We start from the raw sequence: 26,064 nt of genomic DNA, 5'->3' as shown, positions 1-26,064 counted from the left end.
TTCTGTTATTGACTTGGATTTGCTTCATGACTGTTGTTACAGTATTTTTACTGGATTTCTTTCTTGCTTTTTTGAAGTATGCTTTGTGGTTACTTATTCAGATCAGAAAGCAAAGCCCAAAGGGGACCAAGTGCTTTCCCAATTGTAGATACACAGACTTAGGCAGGACAGGCACACAGATGCCTGGATGTCTGTAGCAAATACAAATCTTGGCTACTATAAATATATCAGCAGCAAAATGAGTAAATATGTTATTCTGAATAAATGATTTTTAGATGTTACATTTTATTACAATGTTCAAATGGTTTTATTTATTTCAGAATCAAAGCAGTAGGCTACTCTACTTTTTATATCACTTTTATATCTTGATAGACTTGTGCCCTCACTTTCGTGGGTTAATACTGAACAAAATTAAAGCCAAAATAACATTAGAAAAATCCTGGATTTTGTATAGAACTTCTGTGTGGCCACTTTGATAACCTTAGATGATGTAGCAGTTAGCATTTTGTTTATGTGGGCTCTCACTACCCTCGATATCTCTGTGTAATATATAGAAGGAGACAGAGAAAACCAGGAACTAAATGGGACAAGGGGAATGAACTCCCATGTGACTATTACATCATTGAGAAGTATCACCAGTCTCTCTCCTCATGGCATTACTAAGTAACAACTTGAATTTTTGTACATTTGGGACTGGGCTGAGTCTAAAAATGATAACGTAAGATATTGCAGAAGTTAAATAGTTTTGGAGGGAAAGAACCATTTTGTTTTGTTTATCTCAGAAAAATGATGGTCAGAATAGTTCTTGAGGGTGAGCTCGGCTGCAGTACACAGCAGGAAGCACTAAGGTGCTGGGCTTCATAAACTGCCCTATGAGTAATTTGGCATCTCGGCAGAGGCAAAAACAGGGAAAGTCCCCCAAGTCAACAGACACAGCCGTGTTACTGTAAGGACTTGTGGAACAGAGCTCTGGGTTTTTATTCTCAGACCTGTCACCCACATGTGGCTATGGACAAATTCTCTGCGATGCCATTAATAACATAACTGAGTAACACAGTATCGGATGTTAAACTATCAACATGATCAACACGCCATCCAAACTGCATGGAGCAGATGTCAATATTCATAGATAATAAGGATTTTGAAAAATGTGTACTTGCTGTGTATGTACTGTTCAAAAATTACCACTATAGCTGCTTTCCAGTAAGTAGAAATTTCATTAAAGATATTGTTGCATACAGAATAACATACATACTTTTATCAGGCCAAGATTTCAACTGAAATCGTTGGAACAAGATCTTCAGACTTTCATTGCCGTTCATTTTTGCTTATCCCGTGCAATATACATACATAGGAATAGCAAGCACAAAGCATGCTTATCTTCAAGAGCCAGGATGAGAATAAAGACACTCCTTGGTGTTGATAACAACTGCTTTGTGGTTGAAACTGGATCCTTGATGTTCAGTGCCTTGTTTTATGTGGCGAGGTGGGAGGAGTCCTTAGGCTCTGTATTTCTCTGTTATCAGCTGGGAAGCAAGTGCTTGAGTTTCTTTCCTGGGGGAGACTAACTCCTGACAAGGTTCTCTCGCATTTTAACAAAGGGCCAAGACAGCTTTTTAAGTAAGTATGCTTTATGAAGTTTGGAATCAGTGTCCTAATCTTAGGAAAAAATAAAAGCAACAATGAAAGTCAAATCAATGAAAGCAGCTTTTTGGTTATATATAGACAGATATTTATACCCGTATAATTTTTTGCAAACCAAACACGTATTGGAGAGTGAAACTCAATAGATGCAACTTCTATTCATCGATCTGGTTTCCCTTCCTGGACAGAAAGTGGAAACTGTAGAACAAAATAAAATAGAAGTTAAATTTCAAATCTAATCGTTTAACTACATAGTCACAATGAGAACTTTATTTTTCATAATCATACATTGTAACTGGTCAATCCTTGCTGTTCACCATATAAAAAGTAGAAGATCCTAGAAAATAATGGAAGAAGTAATAATTACAGGGAGCTTTTTCTAAGTTCCAAGAAGAACAGAGCAGAAAAAACAGTCACGTTAAAAATCTCTAATTATTTAAATGTATAGACTGTTTCAGGCCAGTCACAGTTTGACATTTCTGACAATAACCATAACATGTCTGTTGGTCTAACTGTGACACTTTGAATCTCCACATGGCTTTGATTGTCACCTCAAATCAGGTAGCTGAATTGTACCTAGAAAACAGCTGCACATGTGTTCAGCTATGGTTGATGCTTTTTAGTAAAAGTGCTGTTGAGATAATAGTTTTCATCAAGGGTAGGGTTAAATGAGTTTCACTTAGAAGTTTTCAATTGCTATCTATGAAGCATGCATCAGGAGGAACCCTGCTTGGCTCTAGGCTCCCCAGGGAACAGGCAGACTTGGCAGTTCAAGGAAAAACTTGTTCATAAAATGAACAAAAGACAGATTGAGACAGCCACAACGTCACTTTGAGAGTCACTTTTAAGATTAGAAATGCACTTTAGCTGAGCCTGTCACCTGCTCTCAAGCCTGTTTACTGTACACATTACTAAGTGCAGTTATTACTGCTTGCTCTCTTTCTCAGATCTGGGCGTACCTTTTCAAAAGACATTATGGAAAATGCCTAATGTAAACCTAGCTTGCTCCTCTGGAAGCTGGTCAGCTTTGTAGCTATTGTTCAGCAGAGCACTGGTTATCTGACACTGCATACCGGGAAGGTTAAGTGAATGTCAGCTCCTTTAAAGGCACAGGTACCTGAAGCACTGAAGTTTGTGTCCGTCCTCTATATGTGGTTACATGCAGCCTTTTTCAAAGTCATTATCTGTCATTCATTACATAGCCTAAATGGTTTTGGCTATATCAGACTGGGTCTAAATTCCAAATGACACCTACCCCTAAGGCTTTTTATATAAAGGTAACTGGTCTCTTGCATATGTTGTAAAACATGCTGATCTGCTTTGCATACTTTTCTGCTCTTCAGCCAGTCTGCCTAACAAGGCCAAAGGCACACTGCTGACTCAGGCACAGCATCTCTTACAGTCTGTAGTTCTGTGTCTCCAGCCAAGTATCCAGAGAGACACTGCAATTCATTAGTGAAAGAGGCACTGCGAGTACTGGGGGAAACTACCAAACCAGAAGTGAAATGTTAACATTAATTCAGTATTAAATTGGAAAATGTAATTTAAAAGTAGTCTTGCATCTCTGAATCTTCCATGTTTCATATCCTGTATACTTTATGTAGTCTGCCAAGAGCAAATAGCAGTGACAGTTGAGTTCTACCTCACAAAGGGAAATATGTAACCAAAGCCAAGTTAGCATGTGAACAACGCGACCTTTAGAAATCACCAACTTTTGTACGCTCAGACTCTTGATTTTAGGGAACATTTATATTTCTCTTATACTCTCTTTTTCACAGAAATGTAGAGTTACTCAGGTGGGAAAGCTTTTGCACCACCTTGAGGAAGGAGCTATTTGATGAATATATACGGATTCTCTTCTGCGCAGTCGAGCATTGGGCAGGAGGGCTGTGGGACATGTCACGCCCAGTTCTTGCACCAGCCCCAGTACAGCTCTGAGAATCTCTGACGAGGACTCCTCCCAAAGCAATGTTAACCCATCGGGCTGAACTGAGAGTCACTGAGAACTGATTCTCCAAGTCCAAAGAGAGGATGACTTAAGTTGATTAGAAATTTGACTAGCCAGAGGGCAACATTTTGTATCACAACATTGAAGTCTCTTTCCTACCTACTCTCATTTTTGAAAAATTCACATCTGAAAACTCATTTCATTTGGTCTTTCAAACATGAAAGTTGGTCTCTGGTCTGGAACCAAGCATAGTGAGCTTTGACCCAAGAGGAATGTACTTATTAGAACTAGAAACAATAGAAGCAAAGGTCTTAAACTGACAGCCAACAGTACGTTTTTAAAGACTACTTTATGAGTTTGCTAAGGTTGTGTATAAAGATTCAACTTACAGATATAGTATAAAGTATTATATTTATTGGAGTTCTTCCTTCTGTGCAGTTCTTTCCAAACCAACAGTTAGGTATTCTGATAGTTTTCATTTATTTACAGTTTCTGAGCTCCTTTGCTCCCCTTGCTAATTGACAATTCTGTATCAGGCTAAGAAGTGTCCTTGGACAGTATCTCCAGAAAGGGGTATACATAGTGGAGTATCCTGAGAAGCTGAAAGCAGTCTGGCAATACATGTTTCTATGCTGCCATCACAGCCATCTTCCTGATGCCTCCCAGTCTGCCTGAGCTGTGGTTTGGCTGGGGTTCCAGCTTAGTGCTGCTGCCAGGGCTGCCTCTAGCAAGATGGAGGCTGATGGTGGCCTTCCTTTTCAGGGGACTCTGAGACCCCCCAGCCGAGCAGTCCCTGCACTGCGTGGAGAAGCCCACTGCTGCCACATGCCCTGGCTCCTCCTGCAGCTCCTCTGATGACATAAGGGTTGTGCTGGGGTGCTCAGAACCCCCACAAAAGATGCCAGGGAGCTCATCAGTCCTGGGGCCTGCAGGGCTGGTGGAGCTGACTCTGCTGGGCCACAGTCAAGAGGCTCCTGATGGGAGGCCTGCTGTCCTCCTGCCCTCTTGCAGCACAGGTGTCCTGGTGGTCCTGCTGCTGGTGGATCTCTGGGCCATATAGGGCTACAGCAATGATAATGAGCTTCTTCACAAAGTGTGCTGTGAAGCCTCTCAGACTGGGCTGCAGCTTTTGCAACAAGGTTGCTTCGTCATACCCATACTTGCAGATGAATCCAAGAATGATGTTCTATTTCGCATGTACGTCCCACCACCCATCAGTGCAGATCCAACTCATCTCTTGCTTCAGCCATCGGAGCAGGAGCCCGTTGTCCTGGATGTTTTTGAAAAAAGGCAGCCCAGACCTCAAGCAGGAAGTCGTGCTTGGTGCTTGGAATGAGCACTGGCTCTGCAGGCCCCTGCACATCCTGAAGGCCATTACCTGAGTGTGCTGTGGGGTGCAGGACAGGACACTCAAGATAGTCATCATCTGACCTCACTGAGTATTGAATTGTTCTTATCACATATGGCACATCTTGGCTTTTTTGCCCACCACCGTGCACTGCCATAACAAAGCTGGTGAAAACAGGGTGTCACATAGGCCACATTATCCTGGCTGTGTCACAGATGAGGCAGTTTGATGGCACTTCCATGGCCATGGAAGAAATAGATAGAAGCTGGAAATGTCATTTATTAAAATACAAATTTTCTTATTCTCTTGTCCAACAAGTTATATGGTGCTTTGTTGATATGTCAGTACCACTCACACAGTCAAATCCCTTCCAACATTATTTTTATAAATGTTTTTGTGACTCTCCTAAGCAGGCTCTTAAAAGTTTTCCTCCCTTGGAAAGTCAGAACATGGCTTTAATTTCTGCTAAAAGCTGTCTGAGAAACTGCGTCATATTCTGATTGTTGTCATATTTCCTTTCCTATTTACATCAGTAGTAGCTTGAAAATATTATTTAAAGTGTCTGCAGCTTTTATGGGGAAAGTTGCATTGCACATCCAGACTATTAGGAGCTCAGCTGTGTGTGATCCCTTAAAGCAACATGCTAGAGTAGTGGTACAATCTGATGAACATAGCCTCCTGTACATCAGATCTGAGATGCAGCAGAGGCTGATGATTAAGTGAATGGGGACTATGTACTATATTGAGCATACGCTATACAGTTTTGAAAATTGTATTCCTTGTTTGACTTCAAACATACTCTGTGCCTGGAATTAAGTGGTACAAATTCAGACTTGAGTACCACAAGAGGAGCAGTGAGAGTAAATCCTCCTTCTCACCTCAAAGCAGATGACAACTTCCCATTTTTTCTTATGTTGAAACTCAGAATACTAAGAGCTTTGTTAGGTACTTGCTTTCGGCCATTAAGGCTATGTGGGTTGTGGGAGCTCCTGAATAAAACACTGCCATTCATGAATCAACCCTGTATTTCTGTCTCACTTTCAGATTACAGATTGACCTGGAAAATGTTAAAAATAATTTCCCTGCTGTCTTGCCAACAAGTCTTTCTTTCTGCAGAATAGCTGCAGGTAGCTAGAAACAATTTCCTACTGTGATATAGGAGCAGAGAGTATTCTGAAAACCTTTCCTTCTGCAGCTAGCAGACAAGCAGTAATGAGCATTTCTTCTAATGGCTAAACATTAAGTCACTAATGGCTGTTGCTGTGTTGGATGGAGTCTATTGATTAAAGGTTTGAATATCTGAAGACTCTCTTTCAGGTGACTGCATTCAAATCACAAAGTTTTGTTGAATCTTATGTCTTTCTCAGAAAGATGTGGATTCTGTGTTTGCTGCTGGTTTGGGAGTGCTGGAATTAGCACGTCATGGCTGTAGACTAAAAAGTTCCAAATACAAGGATATAAAGAACATGTAGAAGCTTCTGCAGCCAAGTGCTTGCAATCCATAAACCACAAACTGTATCCACGCTTGTGCAGATGGCAGGCACTGTAATTCATTAGTGAGTACAGCTGCACATGTAGAGGACTCTGTATTTTAAGATGTGTTTGGAGTCTGTATGACTGTATCATGTATAAGCTGTTGCTGTGGTACAATGGCTAAGCTGTTCTGAAGGACATAGCTGGTATTCAAAGACATCATCACAATTCTTGTGCTGTAGAGTCCATGACTCAATTATATGAATCTTTGTAAGAAACTGTGAAACAAGGCCTGGGAAACAAGCAAGAAGATTTATAACTTTATACCTACATTTCAATGTCAAAAAAAAACAAAAAAAAAGAACAATGATAAAAAAAATGAGCTGCATTTCATATTTTTCTTCTCGGCTCTAGGGAGTCAAGTCTGAAAGGCCCATCAGTGCAGCTGGCTGTCAAACAACTAGACAAAGTGAATACCTGGTCAAAACAGAACTACTACCAGTAAGCAGTTAATGTCTATTTCTAAATTAGACTTTAACTTCTTGGAAGTCATCTGTGAATTCTCCCCTAAACAGAGGATTACAATGTGCATGTACATGATGTAATTATTCTGGCACAACTGTGAACTAATTTTGCTGTGATTATTTCATTCGCAATAACCAAGTAACTGAATTAATCTATATTGTTGTCCAAATTAGGACATAGAACTAGGAACCTCAGGTTCAGTCCTCTTCTTATCACAGAAAAATTGCTTATTATCAATTGAGTGGTGACCTGCTACCTCGCATTCTTTACTTTTTGAATTCTACCTGGCCCAGCAGAGAAGCCTGAAGGAGGATAACATAGGACTGGTTGTATGAACAATGCTAACATCATTTTCTCTGTGTCAGATGATAAAAGATTTGTTTGTGCCTGGAAACAAACCATTTGAAAATATAAAATTTAGTACTTTTCAGGCTATCCTCTTTAGTATTCAGAAGGCAATACATTAATTTGGCTGGTGATGTGTAAAACAGAAGACAGTGAATATGCAGAGTACAACCAGAGCTGTGGTGACACTACTGTGAATTACACAAGTAGTGCTGAGTAGTTGAAAACAAAAGCTTAATGCATTTTGTAATGGATCTTCCATAAAGTATATGCTTAAATGTGATAATTCTAATACCTGAATTTCTAAGTTTTGTCAGCTTACATTTTCTGTAAGTTGATGTGTTTCAATGAGTCATAGCATGTTTAGAGTTATAGTAAATGCCAGCAATTGTGACCACTTGCTATTTATAGAATGGAGAAGTGCTAACTAGTATTTTCAATGTAAGAATTTAAGCTTGCTGAACCCTTTCCAGCCAGGACAGTTTTCCACTTGAAAATGTTGATTGAATGGAAACTCCTTGAGCTATTTGTGGTTGATTCTTAATCTTAGCATCTCTCTGCTGACATTGAGATGCATCTTGCTTAGCTGATACTGTGAATGACCTCTTCTGCTCATTTTAGAATCATAGAATCACCAAGGTTGAAAAAGACCTGCAAGATCACCCAGCCCAACCATCCACCGATCACCAATAGCTCTCACTAAACCATGTCCCTCAACACAACGTCCGAACGTTCCTTGAACACCTCCAGGGTCGGTGACTCCACCACCTCCCTGGCAGCCCATTCCAGTGCCTGACCACTTTTTCAGAGTAGTATTTCCTAACATCCAGCCTGAATCTCCCCTGGCGCAGTTTGAAGCCAGTCCCTCTAGTTCTATCACCAGTTACACGAGAGGAGAGGCCAATCCCCAGCTCACTACAACCTCCCTTCAGGTAATTATAGAGAGAAACAAGGTCACCCCTGAGCCTCCTCTTCTCCAGACTGAACAATCCCAGCTCCTTCAGGCGCTCCTCATAAGACTTGTGCTTCAGACCCCTCATCAGCTTTGTTGCCTTTCTTTGAAGATGCTCCAGCGCCTCAATGACTTTCTTGCAGTGAGGGGCCCATTTTCTTCTTCAGCTCAGATCCAGTAAAACTGTGGGGCTGCCTTTGCACTCTAGTGCTGTATTTTACACAAAATAAACTTACAGATATGAACATGTGGCTGCAAGGTCCCTTCCCAGTTTAGACCATTTTCCTCCATGTTCTTTCAGCTGACGTAAGCCATGCTGTTTAAGTTGGATATAAACATTTGCATCATTAGAGTCTGCCACTGTCAGCCATCCATCCTCGGGCTACCAGGCCAACCTCCATCTGCATTTTGCATTGTTCAGAATAATTCCTAAATGCAGTGAATAACACTGCCTAGCTTCTTCTGAGGGAGGTCATGTCCCTCTAGTCTTCAGAATTTGCTACTTTCTCTGTCTAATGCTATAGTAAGAATTTCCCTTCTTGATTTTAAAACTGACCGTCCTTATTCTTGCTTTGGACTATCTCAGACTTTGCTCTACTGTGTACTTCTGCTGCAGTGCTAATTGCTTTTGTCTCTATAATCACATCATATTGGATACAATAGCTTCCTCCTGTGCAACTTTCCTGGGCCTCATTAACTCATGCTGAAGTTTCATATTTCAGATGCCAGTTTAAAGCTTTGGTCATAATCTTCAAAGTAGTTAATGGATCAAGCCTCAGCTACATTAAAGGCTGAATTTTGATCTGTGATCCATCATGACAGCTGCACTTCCTTGGGGCAATGTAGATTACAAAGCCTAGAAGGAAGTATATGAAAGGGAGGAACGAGGCAATCTTAACTGAGAGAAACAAGTGATGGAAAAAATATCTGGAAGATATTCTACAGATCCAGACCTTTCAAAGCCTTTCCTTTTGAATCACTCAAAACATTGATTTCCCCACTATCCTAGAACAATCCTACCAAACAAATGAACCAGCAATACCTCAGCACTATCCTTAAAATAAATTCTACTGTGACAAAATTAGAGAGCTGCCAAAAGATATTTGAACACAAATTGTGCTTAAATGCAAAGTTCTGAAATATCCAAGTGATAAAATCTTTTCTCTGTCATCTTCAGTTGCATTGCTGCCTATGTGTTGAAATTGTATGAAGCAGAATTAACAACAATTAGTGAGAAGTATTAAAATAAAAAGAAGCAGATGCAGAGTATTTCTTCAAGATGATTCTCTTCTTCAAGAGAGACTCTGTGAATTTTGTGATGAATATAGAACACAGTTTACATTTGAAGTTAAACTAGACTTTTTCTTTCCAGTTCTAAGCTGAATTAGTGTATTTCAGGCTTAGTGTTTATGCAAACACAAAAGTCCCAATGGTTAATCTTCCATGGAGGTTTTAACCTATTCAGTAAAATTGGTATAAACACTTCTGTAAAGACTCTTAGTTTAGTTTATGTCAACTTGGAATCTGTTTATGGCAACCCAAAATAAGCTACTCTTAAACTTGACTACAAATGTCAGCCAACTTCTTGCACCGATTTTAACTAAACTGATTTAAAATAGAATCTTAACATAAACTGGTGTGACTTTCCTGTAAACTGGAAATGAATTTGGTAAATTTCAGCATACTGCATGTCACGTCCTCCCTCTTGTGGCTGACACAAAGATTCGCAGTTGGAGGAATGCAGATTGAAGCCATAAAATGGATTAGGCTGATCTGGCAACAGGGACAGTAAACCAACAGTAATTTTAGTATTTTAATATATACAAGGCACAGCTTTATAACAACAAAATTACAAAATACTTGAAATTGTTAATTTGGAAAGGAGAATTTATTGTTGTTTTGGAAGATAGGGATTTGGAATAAAGTTACATGATCAGTAAACATTTCTGTTAAAACTGTTGGTGTTAGCATAGCTTGTACTGAAAGAACACAAGACAAGGAGAGTTGGCAGGGATGGATAACCAGGAATTGGAGTGGCTTGAGTTAGGGACAAGGAGAAAAGCTCCAGAGGAGCTATTCTCCAAGCAGAATAAGACTCGCAGATTAGAGAGACAGACTGGAAACTACATTTTCCAACTGAGTCCCCCTTGCATCCTCTGGTGGTAGGAAAGTGGCTGCAGAGCAGGGCACTAAGGAGATACTGAGCACCAGCATCTGTGCCTCACTGCACTGGTGCATTTGTTTGCAGTGTCAGGCCGTGCTGGCCTTCCTAACCTGCTCTGCCCATTTAGAACTAAAGAAGGAAATAGAAAATTGTGACTGGTGGGTGGGGTAAGCTGTAGTTCTCCCAAAGACAAAATAGCTGCCCAAGAATTCAACAGAACCATAACTAAATTAAATTCCTGCCTTTATTTGGCTCCGCCTGATTGATTATCTAATATAACTAAGCAACCATGAGGTGCTTTTAAACATGCTCAAGGGAGGCTTGAAGTTACTGCGTGGATCTTAGTCCTGAACACCCAGATTTATTTAGTTCTGACACCATTATAAGGTTTGCTTCTTTGGAATTGGTGCCAGACGAATAATATATTTTTTTGCTCTACTTTGATAGGATAAAATTTTACATTCAGGCACAGCATTTGCCTATTGCATATAATGTATTTCAGAATGTAAACTGAAATCTGGAAGTCGTTTTGGATCTGCAGAATCCTTTTTTTCTGTCCATACTGTGATTGATCTCTATGCTGCCAGCACCAGAGCTTCCCAACGCCCTTCTAGCCTTTGCAGTGACCTATTCAAGTCTGGCTGTAAGTCCTTTTACTTCCTCACTACCTAAATCACCAGGTTGGGCAAAGGAAGAAGATTTTCTACTTCCATTCTGAGAAGCAAACAACTCTTCTGAAGGGAAAGATGATCCTGCAAAGAGAATAAAACACATCATTTGTAAAATCTAAAATTGATTGAGAAATATTTCCTTGCTGCAGGCATAACTTTCAAAAAGCATTGGGAAGCTGCATGTTAACACATAAAGTATCCACACTCCTTGGCACTTTATCCGCATCCTTGCTCCCCACTGTTTGCACAACAGGTTCTCGTGTCCCTATTATAGCTCCGTCCCACATGGTTCTTTGCACTAAACATCTCAGTTTCTCCTGATAAGGGTGGAACAATCCAACACTGTTAGTATTTACCTCTTTCATGAGAGCACCAAGACCAAAGAACGTGAGTAAGTCTGCGTATCCGGTAATCCACAAACTGTTATTCTGGGAAAAGAATAAGGTGGTGGCACAGGAAGTGTATCTCAAGGAACAGATGGATGAACCTAGGGCAGTCAACAAAATTCACTGCACCAACCAAGCAGGACATTGCATGCAAAATAAGTAACACAAGATAAAGCATTTCTGTTTTGCAGCAGGGTTGGTGGGATAATCAGAGTTCTAAATTATTTCTCAAGATTTTTTTCCAAGTCTCTCTTCAGTTCCATTGTCACCAAATCTTGGATTGTCTGAACTTTTGGAGGAGCTGTGAACAACTCCAGACTAACAAAGCTGTGCCAGCTGTCAGCAGCAAGTGCCAGCTACTCCCAAAGGGAGCTCAGCCAGCTGCTGAGCTACTAACACTGCCACGAACCAGCAACTTAGTACCCAACCAAGGAGAGCAGACAAGCCCAAGATGGCAGCTATATTCAACCATGAGTCTGGATCACCCCGTAAGTTCACAGCAATGAGGCAGTACCAGGGTCAAGTCAAGAAGTCAGTCCATGAGTCAGGGCCAGGTTCAGGACTCCTGGGAGTCTACAGTTCAGTGATTGCCAGGCAGTTCCCTAGTTAAGAAATAGATCCAAGGTCAAACTGGGAGATCAGATCAGGGTCCACGGGCAGGTACAGCCGTGGTTGAGCAGTATTCCTGCAGCATAGCCTGGGCCAGGACTGAAGGCTCAGGGCTGTGCCTAAATGTGGCTCCATGGCCCTCATGCAGGGACTGCGGGAGGAGGCTCCAGGCAAGGCTGATGAAGACCATTAAGGCCCGTCAGTGTTCTCAGGGCCCTGAGAGCCAGTGTGAAGTACACAGGTAACTTCTGGCAGTGCCCTCCAAAAGAGGGAATAGAGAAAAAAAGAGAATCCACATGGGAAGGATAACTGGACGGGTCCCCAAGGAGCCTGGGGAGATAAAGTGTTTGAAGTGTGTTCATAGCAGATCTTGGAGTGGCCAGGAGAGAGGGAGTGTATTTGTTAAATATGTAACGGCCAGTTTGTCTGCACGTTTCTGAAAGGACTGGGCTTCCATTCAGCAGAGCCAGGATTTGTGATCACTCAGCCCTGAGAGGAGAAGGACACTGAATTCAACATGATTATGAGTTGCTTTTGTCATAGTTATTCCCACAGTAACAATATTCTGTTGTTAAATAGAAATGTAGTGTGTGTAAGGATTTCAAGAGAACAGTTAGGCCAAGGATGAGTATCTCTTCCATATGGAAGGCCAAACAGGCATTTGATGATCATAAACCCTTACTGACATCCAGTAATAAGGAAGAAAATGTCATTTGGCTATTTAGCTTTATTCTGGAGTTGTACATCTTGCCTAATAATCTGGGCTTTTCTCTCTGATCTTGGCTATTTTTCTGTGTTCACACACAATAAAATGGCAACTGTAAGGAAAGGAAAGGTAACCATGCATAAGGTACCCTTGCTGAAGAGCAAACATATAACGTATTCATTGGCTGGGCACAGTGAAAACTGGATAACATATTGCAGAGTTACTTTTTTTCACATGTATTTATTCAACCCACTGACACAGTCAATTTTATGCTTTGCATTAAAGCATTATGAAATCCCAAATTCCAGATGTTTTTGGATTACTTTGGTTGTATAAAGAGTTTGACTTGGGTACATGGAAAATGTAAAATACTTTGTTAGTAGCTTTAGTAGGACTGCATAGACTGCGTTTGCTTTATTCTTCAACTATTTTATCTGCCTTCTACACATTATATTCTGAGTCATGATACAACTGTAAAGCATGTATTGAAATTTACTGACTTTCCAGAACAGAGTATGTTCTGTAAAATGCTTAAAGGGGTTGACGTGAAAGGAAATTTTTCCTAAAGATCTGCTTATGTTGAGAAACCACACAGTGAATTAAAATAGCCCTCTCCTTCTGAATGCATGCCTCCTAAAAATGCATTCAGCCTGGTCCTGAATGTGAAGCTAAAAAAGAAAAATGAGTAGAGGTCAAGCATACGTCTTTTATTCCTGTCCGTAATTATTTTGCTTGCTTTACCTAATGAGCTAAATGAGCTATTTACCCACTATTAACAGAGATTACATTCTTCTGATGAGCTTTTCTTGCTGCGGCAGATGAGCATGAGAACTATAAATACAGAGTTAACTTGAAATTAGATCTGCTGGAATTCACACATCCTGTTCTACATAGTATGAATAGGGTGAAATGGCTCTTGTACTTTCTGAATTTCATCCTGCATGGACCACTGTCACGTCACGTACTGAGTGGCTTCTGCCTTGTCATTATCCAAATATAGAATTACTTCTCAGATCCAGACACATTCCCAAGTGCAAGAGGAAAACGCTGACCTGGTTAGACCAGTAGCTTTCTAGGATATAGTAATAAAAGTAAGCTGTGTTGTATAATAGAAAATTGTAAAGTGACTTCTTTAACTGGGTGTAGTTTTCTCTGGTTTGTTTAAACTCCCAGACTAGCTAGAGACCGCCTTTCTCTCAGCATCCTCTTTTCCAATTTTTGAAAATAATTTGCTTCTTTTCAAAGGTAGCTCAAAAACAAGGGTATGACAAATGAACAGTGATCTTTTTCTCAAGGCATAAAGGGAAGCAAGCTGGTGTCTCCAGGGGAATTCCACTGGTTCTGCTCAACCTTTTCTAGCAGTTTTTTCTAGCAGTTTTCACTTCCCCAATTTCCATAAGTATTTTTTTCCTGAGTTCCAGAGAGGCATTAAAAAAAAAAAAAGAAAGAAAAACAGGAGTTCCAGATTTGTTTTTGTATTGCCAAAGAGTCTGTGTTTCCAGTTGTACTGCATTAAATAGACTGAAAATCACGGACTTACATTTCGTTTAGTCAGTCTCCAAGTGTTCTAGAATTATTTGCAAGTAATTCTGTCAAGTTTATTCTCTAAAAATAAAGTAAAATAATACAAAGATAAGGAGTCTTGCAAGCTATCACCAAAAGCTGTGAGCTTCAAATTAGACCTGCATAGAACAGTGGTCAGTAACAAAATTGTACAGGAATCACTACTCTGAACATTGATCTCCATTAAGGTAGTTTCAGCTGAGTTACCAATGCAACTGAAAGTAGCTGCTGATGCCAGCAGAGAAGGTACTAAGATCTAGTATTTTTAGAGGGGTGGGGGGCTGGAGGAGTGGGAATAATTCCAGCTCAAATGTCAGGCATTAACAAAGTACCATGATCTTGCTGAGGTCAGCATCACACCCAAGATTTAGAAAGGCTGACTGCAATGGTTTAGGTCATAACCTTAGAGCAGGATGTGTGCTGATGGGTTTGCTCAACTCTTCACTAAGTTACAGGGTGGGGTATACTTCAGAAAGGAGATTTAGAATTAAACAGTCAGGATACCTAGACATAATGGTAGAATGAGAAAGCTTGTAAAGCAGATATGAAGCTTAGCTTTGCAGTTACATGCAGGAGTTTTGTTTTTCACTATCTGCATTAGTAAAAATTGTACTTGAGCAATCCCAGTTTTAAATGAATGATCAGCATAGAGGAACTTGCAGGAGCAGTTTTTAAAATCTTGATGTTTGACCTATTATGTATCGAATTATACTTTTTAAAACTAGAAAGACAGTCTTCCTCACTTGCCACTTCTCCCACTGGCCTGCCATCCATCTGGAGGCAGTCCAGAGAGGTCTACAGTAATGTGTTATTTCCCAGTGCTTTCCTTTGGAAGACTCTGGTGGATTGCTACAAAATTTTAATAATTTTCCTACATTTTTAAAGCCAAATATCTTCTCCCACATGGGTGGACACCTGGTTAAACATGCCCATGGGGACAACAGTTTTCAAGGATGACTTCCTGTTTAGAAGTTGCTGCTGAGACCTCTTCTGAATTTCTCCAGTACATTCTTGCATCAATGAATGCATCTACAGTTTTGATTGCTCCTCACTTCTGAAAGTGTCTCAAATACAGAACCTTTGAAAATGAAGCATATAAACGTAGTCACCACCCAAGAAAAGTTTAGTTCATGAGAATTCCCTTATCACACAGATATTCAGTAACACAAACACAGATAAAATTCAGTTAAGCATGACTTCGCTCAGTTTTCTAAGCCTCCTTTCTGTGTCTTTTCCCTTTCCAGCAGCCCTCTCTTATACATCTCCTAGTTTTTACAGTAAGTTGCACAAGCCATTATCATGCAACCCCAATTCACTTCTAAGGAGGCTAGTGAAGAAAATAGTGTTCAATTATTTCTTTAATGGCTATTGTAATTCTGTCCCCAAGATTTTTATAGCAAAGTTCTATAAACAACCCTATCTCTAGCACAGTTTTGGAGTGCTTGGTCTATAACCTATTGCATATGTTCTAATAACTCATTTTCTGCATGAATTTTGTCTAGAAATTCACTTGCATCATCAACATTCTGCAGGTAACTGTTTGTGCAGTAACTGGATTTGCCAAAATGCACTTTCCTGTGTTAGTAGGGGAGGTTTCATTTCATTAAATCAAAATTTAATGAGAGAACCAAGTCAGACCTTCCTTTGACGGATGTACGAGGGAAAGAGATTTCTGTTTCCACCAGAAGAAGACACCTGAGCTGTTTGGTTAATGGGACTCCCTGTTCCTCCTTCAAAACTGGAAACTCGTCCAGACTTGCAGGAATCGTCACCGTTAGGGAGCAAAAATTCTCAGCTCCATGCAGAAACATCTGCCTTTTGGTCATGGATTGCTAGGCAGATTCCAGTCATCAGGACCACCTACAACACAACCTGCAGCTGTGCAAAGAGTAACAGTCAGCAATACAATGGAAATCCTGGATTTCAAGTCGCTATTTCAAATCAAATGGATAAAGCTTTTAATTACTCATGTAGGCTGGCAGGAGTTTCACGACCATAAACCTGTTTATCAAGTTGACTAATTGACATATTTGTTTCTGAATGTTCCAGTGCCAATGTTAGTCACTGCATGAACACTTTTAACAATAGTGGGGTCAGGCAACACCCAACGTCATTCCACAGAATGAAAATACATTATTGTTGTACTTTCCATTTGCTAGCACTTCTCTCTCTTCCCACTTTGAAGCTGAGTGAGAACTGCTTCCAGGAAAACACTCACGACCCCAGCAGGTGATGTGTTTTTTCTAGTGTACAGTAAAGACAAAAATGTGTTAATCTTCTTGTTTTAAAGGGAGGAATCAGTTAACTCTACTTACTCTTCAGTTTTCAGGGGTTTCTGATTTTTCTTGTAATTTCACATACAACTTCATTTTTCCTACCATTTTGTAGAAAACAATATTGTGTCATTCTCATGCTCATATGGATAAAATGTTCTAGATGATTCATTTTATTAGTATGGCCAGCCCTACGTGTACTTGTGATACAATTGTGCATAGACTTCCAGTTGTCAGGATCTTAAATATAATTAAAAAAACCCTTAAGATCTTAATGTGAAGTGTTCCTATTAAAGCTGGTGATAAAACTAAGGCTAAAATGAGTTACTGCACATTTAATTACTACAATATGGTATTAAGAAGAAGAAATTCGGTGAGGGAAAACAAACCATTCCTTTGAGCAAAGAGAAACTTTTATCTCCATTTTATTTGAATAACAAATGCTGTAAACACATAATGTCTGTATCATCCTCTTAGGTGATTCTTCTCTATGTGCTTTTATAGAGTTTGTATAAGAAACAGCCTTTGTACATAGTGCTTGTTGTGCTGTCAGCCTGGAAATAGGGATGCCTTCAGAACCAAGTGTCTACAGTTCTGAAATCCATATGCACCATTTGATATACGTTACCAAATAGACAAGTGGTGATTAAATCACTCAAGTAGCTCATTTGGAATCCTCATTTGGAGGATGAATAAACACTCTATTCCACTCATCCATATCTGACACTGAAGAAAGAAACTTTGCTGACAGCTCTCCTCAAAACTACATTATAATTGTTGTATTCCCATTTTTTTTTTTTTTTTTTTTTCAATCCTTGAAAGAAATACAACCTAAAATGCTGGCCAAATTGAATCAACAGAGCTTTTCGGCAGATCCTGTTTTCAACCTGGGAAACTTTACTTCAGCAACAATCCTGTTTATCTTCTTTCATTCACAACATTTTGTAGAGTTTCATTAATAATTGTGAACCATTGGGGGGAAAAAAAAAGCCTTAAAACCGTGAGGTGTCATTGCTCATGTAGTAAGCAAGAAACAAGCAATTCACACAGCATTCCCAAGTGTTCTGAAAGACCTGGATTTGTTTCTCACTCCTCCTTCACTCTTAACTTTAAGGCTAAACTCTTCAAAAAATGACTTCTTATTTTGCTTTAAAAAGTCAGTATTAAAGACATACTTGAGGCAAAGTTGTGCCAAACAGGTGTCCCTGTTTATTGGGCACTATTTCTTTCTCTCAGTGTGAATGAGGATTAAGCAGCAGAGTGGCTAGTAGCTCCTCTGTTCCTTTCACAGAATCACAGAATTGTAGGGGTTGGAAGGGACCTCCAGAGATCATCGAGTCCAACCCCCTGCCAAAGCAGGTTCCCTACAGCAGGTCGCACAGGTCGGCATCCAGGCAGGTCTTGAACATCTCCAGAGAAGGAGACTCCACCACCTCCCTGGCAGCCTGTTCCAGTGCTCCGTCACCCTCAATGCAGCTTAGTCAAGTTAGAGAACATGCAAGAATGAACATCTTTCTCTTTATTCCTTCGTGCCACGTTTGGATATAAAAGCGCTTAATCCTGTAATTTTCATAATAGAACCTTTTGGTTTTTCTTGTTTTCATTTATTTATGGAGTGATGAAAGCCACTTTTCATTAGTGGCTAAAAGCAAGCGAGGTGTTTAGTTACATACCATAGCCTATGTGCAACACTTGTGCAGTATGCGTAAGTCTGAAGTCATGCAGTATGTGCAAGTGGGTTTTCCAGCCACTCCAGAGAAACCAGATGGGAAGAAAAAAGCTCAAGGGAAACAAAATGTCACTGCATAAAAAAATTACAAAACAGAAATAACCAGAAATATACAGCTTCTTTACAGGCCAGATGTTGGAAACACCAGCTTCCACTGAATCAACATTTAAGGAGTTACAGTGCTCTGTGTGCATATATTGGAGGCTGATGAGATAAACCTATGAAAATCAAGGACTGTGCTTCTCAAAGGAACATGTGCTACGTTGACACAGCCACTGGTCTCAAAAGCAGCACGTTAGCTACACTGAGTTGTGTTGATTCTGTTAGCTATTCATACATGCAGATAGACATCTAAGAGACGTCAAAACCTTTGAGATTATGAAAGTTCCGATGACGGCAACACATGGTCTTAACTCACTTTCAACTTGTGTGTCTCACAGTAACAGAACTCAAATTGTTAACTGAGTTGTGGATGCCCTATCCTGGAGGTGCCCAGGGCCATGTTGGAAGGGGCCCTGGGCAGCCCGAGCTGGTGGGTGGCAGCCAGCCCATGGCAGGGTTTGGAACTGGTTGGGCTTTAAGGTCCCTTCCAACCCAAGCCATTCTGTGATTCTGTGATTTCCAGGACAATTTATCCTAGGAGGAAGTAGGCCTCTGAAATCATTGTAACAACTTGAGAACGTCCCAATAAAAGAATAGCTCGCATTGAAACTGAAGATTTTCTTTTTTGCTTGAAGCTAACAATTAGATCTCTAAGTTTTGTATTATTAACAAAAAACTATAATAAAAAATATAAAAAACTATAAAAACTATAAAAAAAATAAATTATGTTATTATACAATTATCTAAATCATATGAAGTTGTCATGAAAGGAGTGCAAGTCAGAACTAATTACAAGCATTTTTACCTGGAAACCTTCACCTTTAACAATTCCAACCACAGCGTGTTTGCACTGCTGGTGAACCCTACCGTATCTGGGATTTTTTCTTACCTTTTAACACTGCCCCACTGGTATTTCTGCTCTAACTTCTTATGATGTAATTTAAGCCACCTCAGCTCAGGTCTGTACAACACTTAACATACATGTCTTTATTGTAACTTTTCATTCTCATTTGTCTGTTCCGATGCTTTTTTCCACCTTCAAGCCATGCACCTTTTTATGATCTTTTACTCATCCTCAGCTTTTAGTTTCTCATGCAGTTAAAGCGAGACATGCCTATTTTTAGCACATTAAAAATATTCCAGGAACTACAAAACTGTTTGTCATCTCTGTTGGTAGGGCCTGATAGTTTTCATTTGTTAGCTGGTTGAAAATAACACGGAATTCAATTATCTTTCTGTTGTTGATAAGGTTTACATTGTTTAGATAATTTCAGCCTTGACTTCACGCTGCTCCTTCCCAATACATATCCCCTATCCTTGCTTTCCACAGAAAGCAAGCATCTTTTTTAATTTGGTTACCAGAAGAGTATTTTTTATAATTATGCTTGTACTTTTACTTAATATTTAGTGAAGTTGAAAGGATGCTGGCATTTTTATATCCACACTTCAGTAAGAGGTGGATAAATTCAGTTAGCTCTCTTTCATGTATACTTTGTACTGTTTCACGTAAAACAGCATACTGGGGAAAAAAAACAAAGAAAAACTGATAGATCTCTGTAACATAAACACATTTTTTTCTCCCATTAGATATCTATCTTTCTATATAGAATTCATGTCTGAAAGGAATGTGGCTGTAGCATTTTCCATTAAAGTTTTGTGCTGCTAAACCTTTCTTGGCAAAGATTATGGTATGGTAAAGAAACTCAATTGCTTGCTTGACAGATTGTTCCAACAAAAATGTAGAGAGGGAAAAAAGTTGCTAATTATTTCAGTAATGAGATCTAGGGGGAAAAGAAATTTTAATCCCTTTTGCTTTGACAGGCTGCAAACAGGACACCAAATGGGATATATTTAATAAATAAACACTGCAGTCTGATCCAGCTACAGCCAAGTCCTTACTCAGCCTTCTCTTTCTGAAGTCATTTGGAATCTGGTCAAGTAGAGATAAAGAGCTCGTTTCATTTTTAGACGCAAGCTGAGCATTGGTGCATCCAAACTGAGTTAGGAATCTGATACTGGGGAGAGGTGGGAGTGTGAAGGGACAAAGGAGCTTTGTTTTTGTACTTCTGGTCTAGGCTTTAGCTGTCTTGTAATCAAGTCGAGTTAGGACACCCAGTGTTTACCTGTAGTTGTCACCTGCTATCTTAAAAAAGCTGTTCTAGAGTCTGCATGTATCTGGGCTGCAGCTGTATTATTGATAATTACTTTTTGTTTGAAGAATCTTTTCCCCAGAGTTAACTGGAATAGCTGCGTGGAGAGGCCCTCTAAACAAAGTAAAACCTCCGCTGTCCACACAATTGCTTGGCAGAAAAACATGTGATGATACAGCATGGGTCGATTATGAATCTCAGATGTAGACTATACAATCCACTCTACACAGTTCAGTGCAATTGCTCACAAAAGAGAAGTTTCAGCAATTGGATCGGATTCTCTTCTGGAGCCACAGATCAGGAATCACCCCATAAATGGAACTGTGTAAGCATTCAACTGAGATCTAAATCATGGAAAACTTGGGACTCATACAGTCCAATCACATTAAATTAATATTTTTAATTGTATTTGGAATAAAACACCATGTACAGATCTCTTGTCACTAGTTTCTAGTCAGCAACATTTAAGTTTTAGAATCACTTGTGTTAGTAACTGGGTGAGTGAGAAAGGCATTTGAAAGCAAGCAAGCACCCACCCAGCATTACAGATTGACTGCAGCAGATGCCTGAGGATGAGACAGCTGATAATACACTTTAGCGTGCTTCAATGCATTTGCTGGTACAATCAAGGGTACCTCTTGACCTTGATTTTACAATGTAATGTTTTAACCTTAGAGCACTGCCCAAAAATAGAAGAAGCAGCACTACAAATTCTGACCTTTTAGTTGAATATCCTGCTTTAGAGTGATACCAGAACTCCATCAAGAGCATGAACACTGCTATTATTATCACAGTGTAGCGCCTAAACTCCTTTACACTCTACATTATGCAGGTTGTTCTTCAACCTTTTTTATGTGAATGGTCTCACTGATGTACTTCAGCAAGGACTGCTCCATCATGCACTAAACAGTTACTTCACGTGTTACACAGGCCATATCTGAGTGCATTTTTTAACACCTTTAACATCTCGGTCAACAGGCATTAACAGTTGCCTCAGTGGTGCAATTGCCTCAGCGACAGAATGAAGTGACAGCTTGAAAATGGAAACAGCACAAGATCTTATGTTGGGCAGTCTGGAACCAACATAGATTATTTAAAAAATAAGAGGACAAAAAGTTTAGTTTTTTTTTTTTTTTTTAATATTTTATTTTGTGTGTGTGCGCCAAAGAACACGCTCAGAGAATACTTTATTGAGAGATTTTCACACTGTATCTCAGATTGATACCCTGGCCATTGGTTATGTGGGATATGACCTCATAGGTTCTGTCTGTGACATTGATTTACTACTTCAGACATTTGCCCTAACTGACTCCTGAAGATTTCTGACTTCCTTCACTCCTTTTAAAATCTAACTTTTTTATTCCACAGAACATTCTGAATTAGCAATTTCATGTAAATTTTAAACTTTAAACTTGTCTGGCTAATGTACTCATCTATATCATCAGCGAAAAATCAATGTAATCATTCACTTGAAGTACTAAATCTTACAGCAGAATCACTGAGTACATTTAATATCAGAGCCATGAGTGTACTAACAGAGTCTAATTGCTTTAACCAGCTTTTCCTGGTGTGTCCAGACACCCCATTTAAATCACAGCCCTGGGTCTTCTACCCCTTCCTGAGCCATGCTGTGAGTGTGCTGGTCCAGCTCCACGTTCAGCTTTGGTACAGCCATGTCCACACCTGGTCACAGTTTTCCCTTATCGAAGCCTGACTGTCTTCTTGGCTTTATTGCAGCCCTGCCTTTGCCACCATGGACTAGGATGCAATCACCAGCCCGCATCTCACCTTGCTGTCACTGGACCTGACCTTGATCTGCAGATTGACTTCCTGGCATCTCCTCATACCTGCCTCCTCATTACGAGCCTGTGGGATGAGCTGGGCTGCTGGCTGACCCCAGCTGCCAACCTGGAACTGCCCTGCTTGCGTGCTGCGGGGATTGGCCCTGCCTTGATACCCACTAATCATGCCTGGTTCCTGCCTCCCTGCACTTGGGGAGCAGCTGGCCTGCTGCATATATGTATCTCTCGAAAATATTTAGAGTGTATAGCAGTTCTCCAGGCGTATTTAAGAGTTTTATTTTCTTTAGAGAAGAAAATGATGTGAAAATGATGGAAAGATGATTGTGTTGCTGGACTTTTTAGTTAGCAAAGGAAGTTCTTTCTTTCTGACTCTGGGTTAACATGGCTTATCTGTCTGTGCAATAGCCATGAACTAACTACTCATTCTGTATTATTATAAACATTAAGTAATTATTTGAAATCTCATCAGCTCATTATAATAAATTGAAGTAAGCTTTTTGAATCAGTCAGAATGATTACTTCTCTTCAACTGGAATAGTTTTACTGTAGAAGTCTTTATATGGCTAATTTAGAATTGACACACTCACCAAGAAAACATGTATATAAGCATTAAAATTATGAAGTAATGATATATGAGACCATGAAATAATTCAACCATAAAGCCTGAATAGAAGTACAAATATTTTATAAAGAAGCAGGCAGATCTTTCCTAGTATCTGTTGCTTCAGGTATTGGAGACTTGGAGACTGTCTTCTGTATTTCAGAAGTCTTGTGAGATTACCATTGAAGCTCAGTGAAATGCCATGTATGTAGACAAGTATTAACCAGAGTCGAGTCTGTCTTTGCTCCACACTAACTGATTTCATTGGGTGTTTTATCAGACCTCTTTCAGTGTCCAGTTGTCCACTGGCTTTTAAAAATAAATATATAGAGCTGGATGGAAGAATCACTTGGTTTCTTTCAGCAACATATGATTCTTTTTAGAGTCTTTGTGGATGTTGCTGACCCACTGGGCTTAAGATAGGTAAAACAAGTTTCTCTTAGATGTCTGACACTGTAAGACAGAATGTCACAAGGAATCTACTGATCACAGGGAGAAAATGTCACTTACCAATCTTCAAAAACAAATAATTTCTCCCTTTGGTATCGTTCTACCAGTGAAACTGTATTTTCTGCAGAGGCCAGCACAAAACACCCAGGAGTAGAACTGTGTAAAGATAACTGTTTATTCCTGCTCTGCTCTATCTTCCTGACATGAAAAATGAATGGTTGGGACTGGGGAAGGGAAGGAACAGGTGACAGATACTGCTTGCTCTGAAACTGCTGCTGACAAGCTGTTTTCAACTAAGCCACATTCCAGGAGATGTTTCTCTTTTGAATACTTACAATTCCTAATGATTATTTTAGGTATCTTTGGCTTTGAAAATTCCCTCGTGCAAAATGAAGTAATATTTACTTTAAAAATAAAAATACACAGCTGAGAAGCAATGGCAACTGCTCAGCAATAAAAACAGTTTTCCATCACCATGTCCAACTATTTGGAGAAAAACAATGCAAGAGCACTGGTTTCAAGAAGTGATTTAAAATGATTTGGCTCTTTATCCAACACTTCTAAGAACTGCCTGCATTAAGAAAGATATATTGCTGAAACAGCGGATTTACCATCAACTATTACTGCACTTGAGCTCCTCTGAACACTGTTTTTGAGTTGGTGTTGAGGTTTGGAATTTTTGGACGGAGCTAACACAATGGAGGATTCTTGAGCTAACACAAACTTTTCTTTGTACCTAAGAAAACTGAAGACTGCATTTCTAACTTCTTTGCTGTCTACCTTGTTTTCTATAGGAAATACTGACTGCACCAGAGAACAGCTGTCATGCTTTTCTCTTTTGTTGTTGAACTGCAAGACTATCCTTGCCTAAATATGAAAGAGAAACCTGCAAAACAAGAATTGCAAGCTTCACTGAGATATAACAAGCCAAATTAATTCTTGAGGTAAGTACACAAAACAAATGCTGTTAGAAGACACTTCTCTATCGGGGGAAGATTTCATTAATTATAGTGAAGAATAGCTTAAAATAGTTTATACTGTAAGATCACTGGATTTGTATTTGAGGCAGTACACTTACAGTGGATAATCATTTGTTTTGTCACCAGCAGTAACTCTTGAGTAATACATTTTCACTTGCAGCTGTTCCCTACTTTCAGGTCAGTTCAGGGAGAGTCCATTATATGATGTCAAGCTGCTCCAAATAAAGCAAACAGTTTTGATTTCTTCAAGGGAATTTACTGACTATATCAATCACAAAACTTCGTATGACATTAAGCCTGCAGATTACTACTCATGTTAAACGTGAGGTTTCCTGACCTCACAGTACGAGAAGTACAACCAGCAGAACACTGGAAAAAGTTAGAAAAGTTATTACAATTGTTTTGTCAATCTAAAATTCTTGAGTCATAGAAGCATAGTCATGGATTCCTATCGTAAAGACAATATAGAATACAGAAGCCATACTCTATTTTGAAAAAATTAATAAGCTAATAAGAAAAATTGGAGAATGTATGATTTTCTTTCTGCATTCTTTCTCGTCGTGGATTTTTATTTATTCGTTTAGCTGACATATCGTAACACACAAAAACACAGCCCAGGAAACACAAATAAAACGAAGCGATGTAAAGGCCACGCAAAGAAGAGGACACACGTTGTCCTTCCCATTGGCACAAAGCTAACCGTAGTGCTGTAAGAGGGAAGGCACACAGCTGGAGGTGAGGGGCTCCGAGCTTCGTGCCCTCGCTCAGCGCAGTGCCCATCTCAGCTCCGTGAGAGCTGCCGTGCAGGCTGGAGCCTTTCGGCAGGCACCCGAGCGGGGCGTTTTCAACACGCACACCGAGGAGCTGTGGATAACGCTGCGTCGTGCCCTTGCACCCCACGGGATGTTCAGACTGAAGCGGGTTTGGTGCAATACTTTGTTGCTGATTACCTCCATCCTCGCTGAGCGCTAAGCTAGTAATATCACAGCGATGCGTGCATCTGAGTGAATTCGTTTTAGTAATTCAGTGCTTAAAAAGAAAATCCCTCTCGTATCTTTCGGTTATTATGTGGGAAACCACCACGGTCCCGTTAGCCGCCGGTGGCAGCTCAGCCCCGTGCGCCGCGTCCACCATTTCGTCGCTGCCTGCAGCTCCGCGCCCGCTGCCCCGTCAAGATGGCGGCCGCCGCCCCGCGCGTTCCCCGCCTCGACCCCGTTCCTCTCAGCCCCAGGCCCCGCTTCCAAGACGTGGAACGGAGCGCCCGCCGGAGGGCGGGGGGAACGCGCGGGAGCAGGGAGGGGGCCGAGGCAGCTCCGCGCGGGCACGGCAGCGGGCGGGCCGGGGACGCCCGAGCGTGGTGCGAGACTCCCCGAGGCGCGGCCCGGTCCCGCCGCCGGTTTTTGCCGCATCACTGGGCGGCGCGGTGCCGCCTCCGGTATGGGGGAAGGGAGAGGCAAGCAGAGGAAACCGGAGCTGCTTAGGCGGTGAGTCACAGTGCGAGGGACAGGGAGGGGCAGGGCGGTGCCGTAGCGCCCGCCAGCAGCCTGACTGCGCCGCGCCGTCCTGCAGCGCACCGGGAGCTCCCGCCAAGGCCGCGCTCCCGGCTCTGCCCCCCAGCACGCAGCCGAGCGCACGGAGCTGCC

At 40.6% G+C, this 26,064-nt stretch overlaps 2 protein-coding genes across 2 annotated transcripts in view; both read left to right on the top strand.

Moving 5' to 3' along the window:
• The window catches only part of LOC122185061, a 56,096-nt gene extending 33,204 nt beyond the window's left edge, over window positions 1–22,892 (top strand). The window contains exon 3 of the mRNA XM_042880540.1: window positions 22,326–22,892. Within this exon, the coding sequence (XP_042736474.1) occupies window positions 22,326–22,694 (369 nt within the window). The 3' untranslated portion in view covers window positions 22,695–22,892. The remainder of the gene's footprint in view (window positions 1–22,325) is intronic.
• Window positions 22,893–24,362: 1,470 nt separating this feature from the next.
• The window catches only part of LOC122184892 (CCHC-type zinc finger nucleic acid binding protein), an 11,620-nt gene continuing 9,918 nt past the window's right edge, over window positions 24,363–26,064 (top strand). Inside the window, exon 1 of the mRNA XM_042880230.1 lies at window positions 24,363–24,385. The gene's annotated coding sequence lies outside the window, so the exon portion shown is untranslated. The remainder of the gene's footprint in view (window positions 24,386–26,064) is intronic.

The sequence above is a fragment of the Lagopus leucura genome, unplaced genomic scaffold, assembly GCF_019238085.1.
Source record: "Lagopus leucura isolate 7727_CA_CO unplaced genomic scaffold, USGS_WTPT01 Super-Scaffold_100026, whole genome shotgun sequence".
Lineage (NCBI taxonomy): Eukaryota > Metazoa > Chordata > Aves > Galliformes > Phasianidae > Lagopus > Lagopus leucura.
Note: the sequence above shows the minus strand (reverse complement) of the source record. Positions and strands in the feature narration are given on the sequence as shown.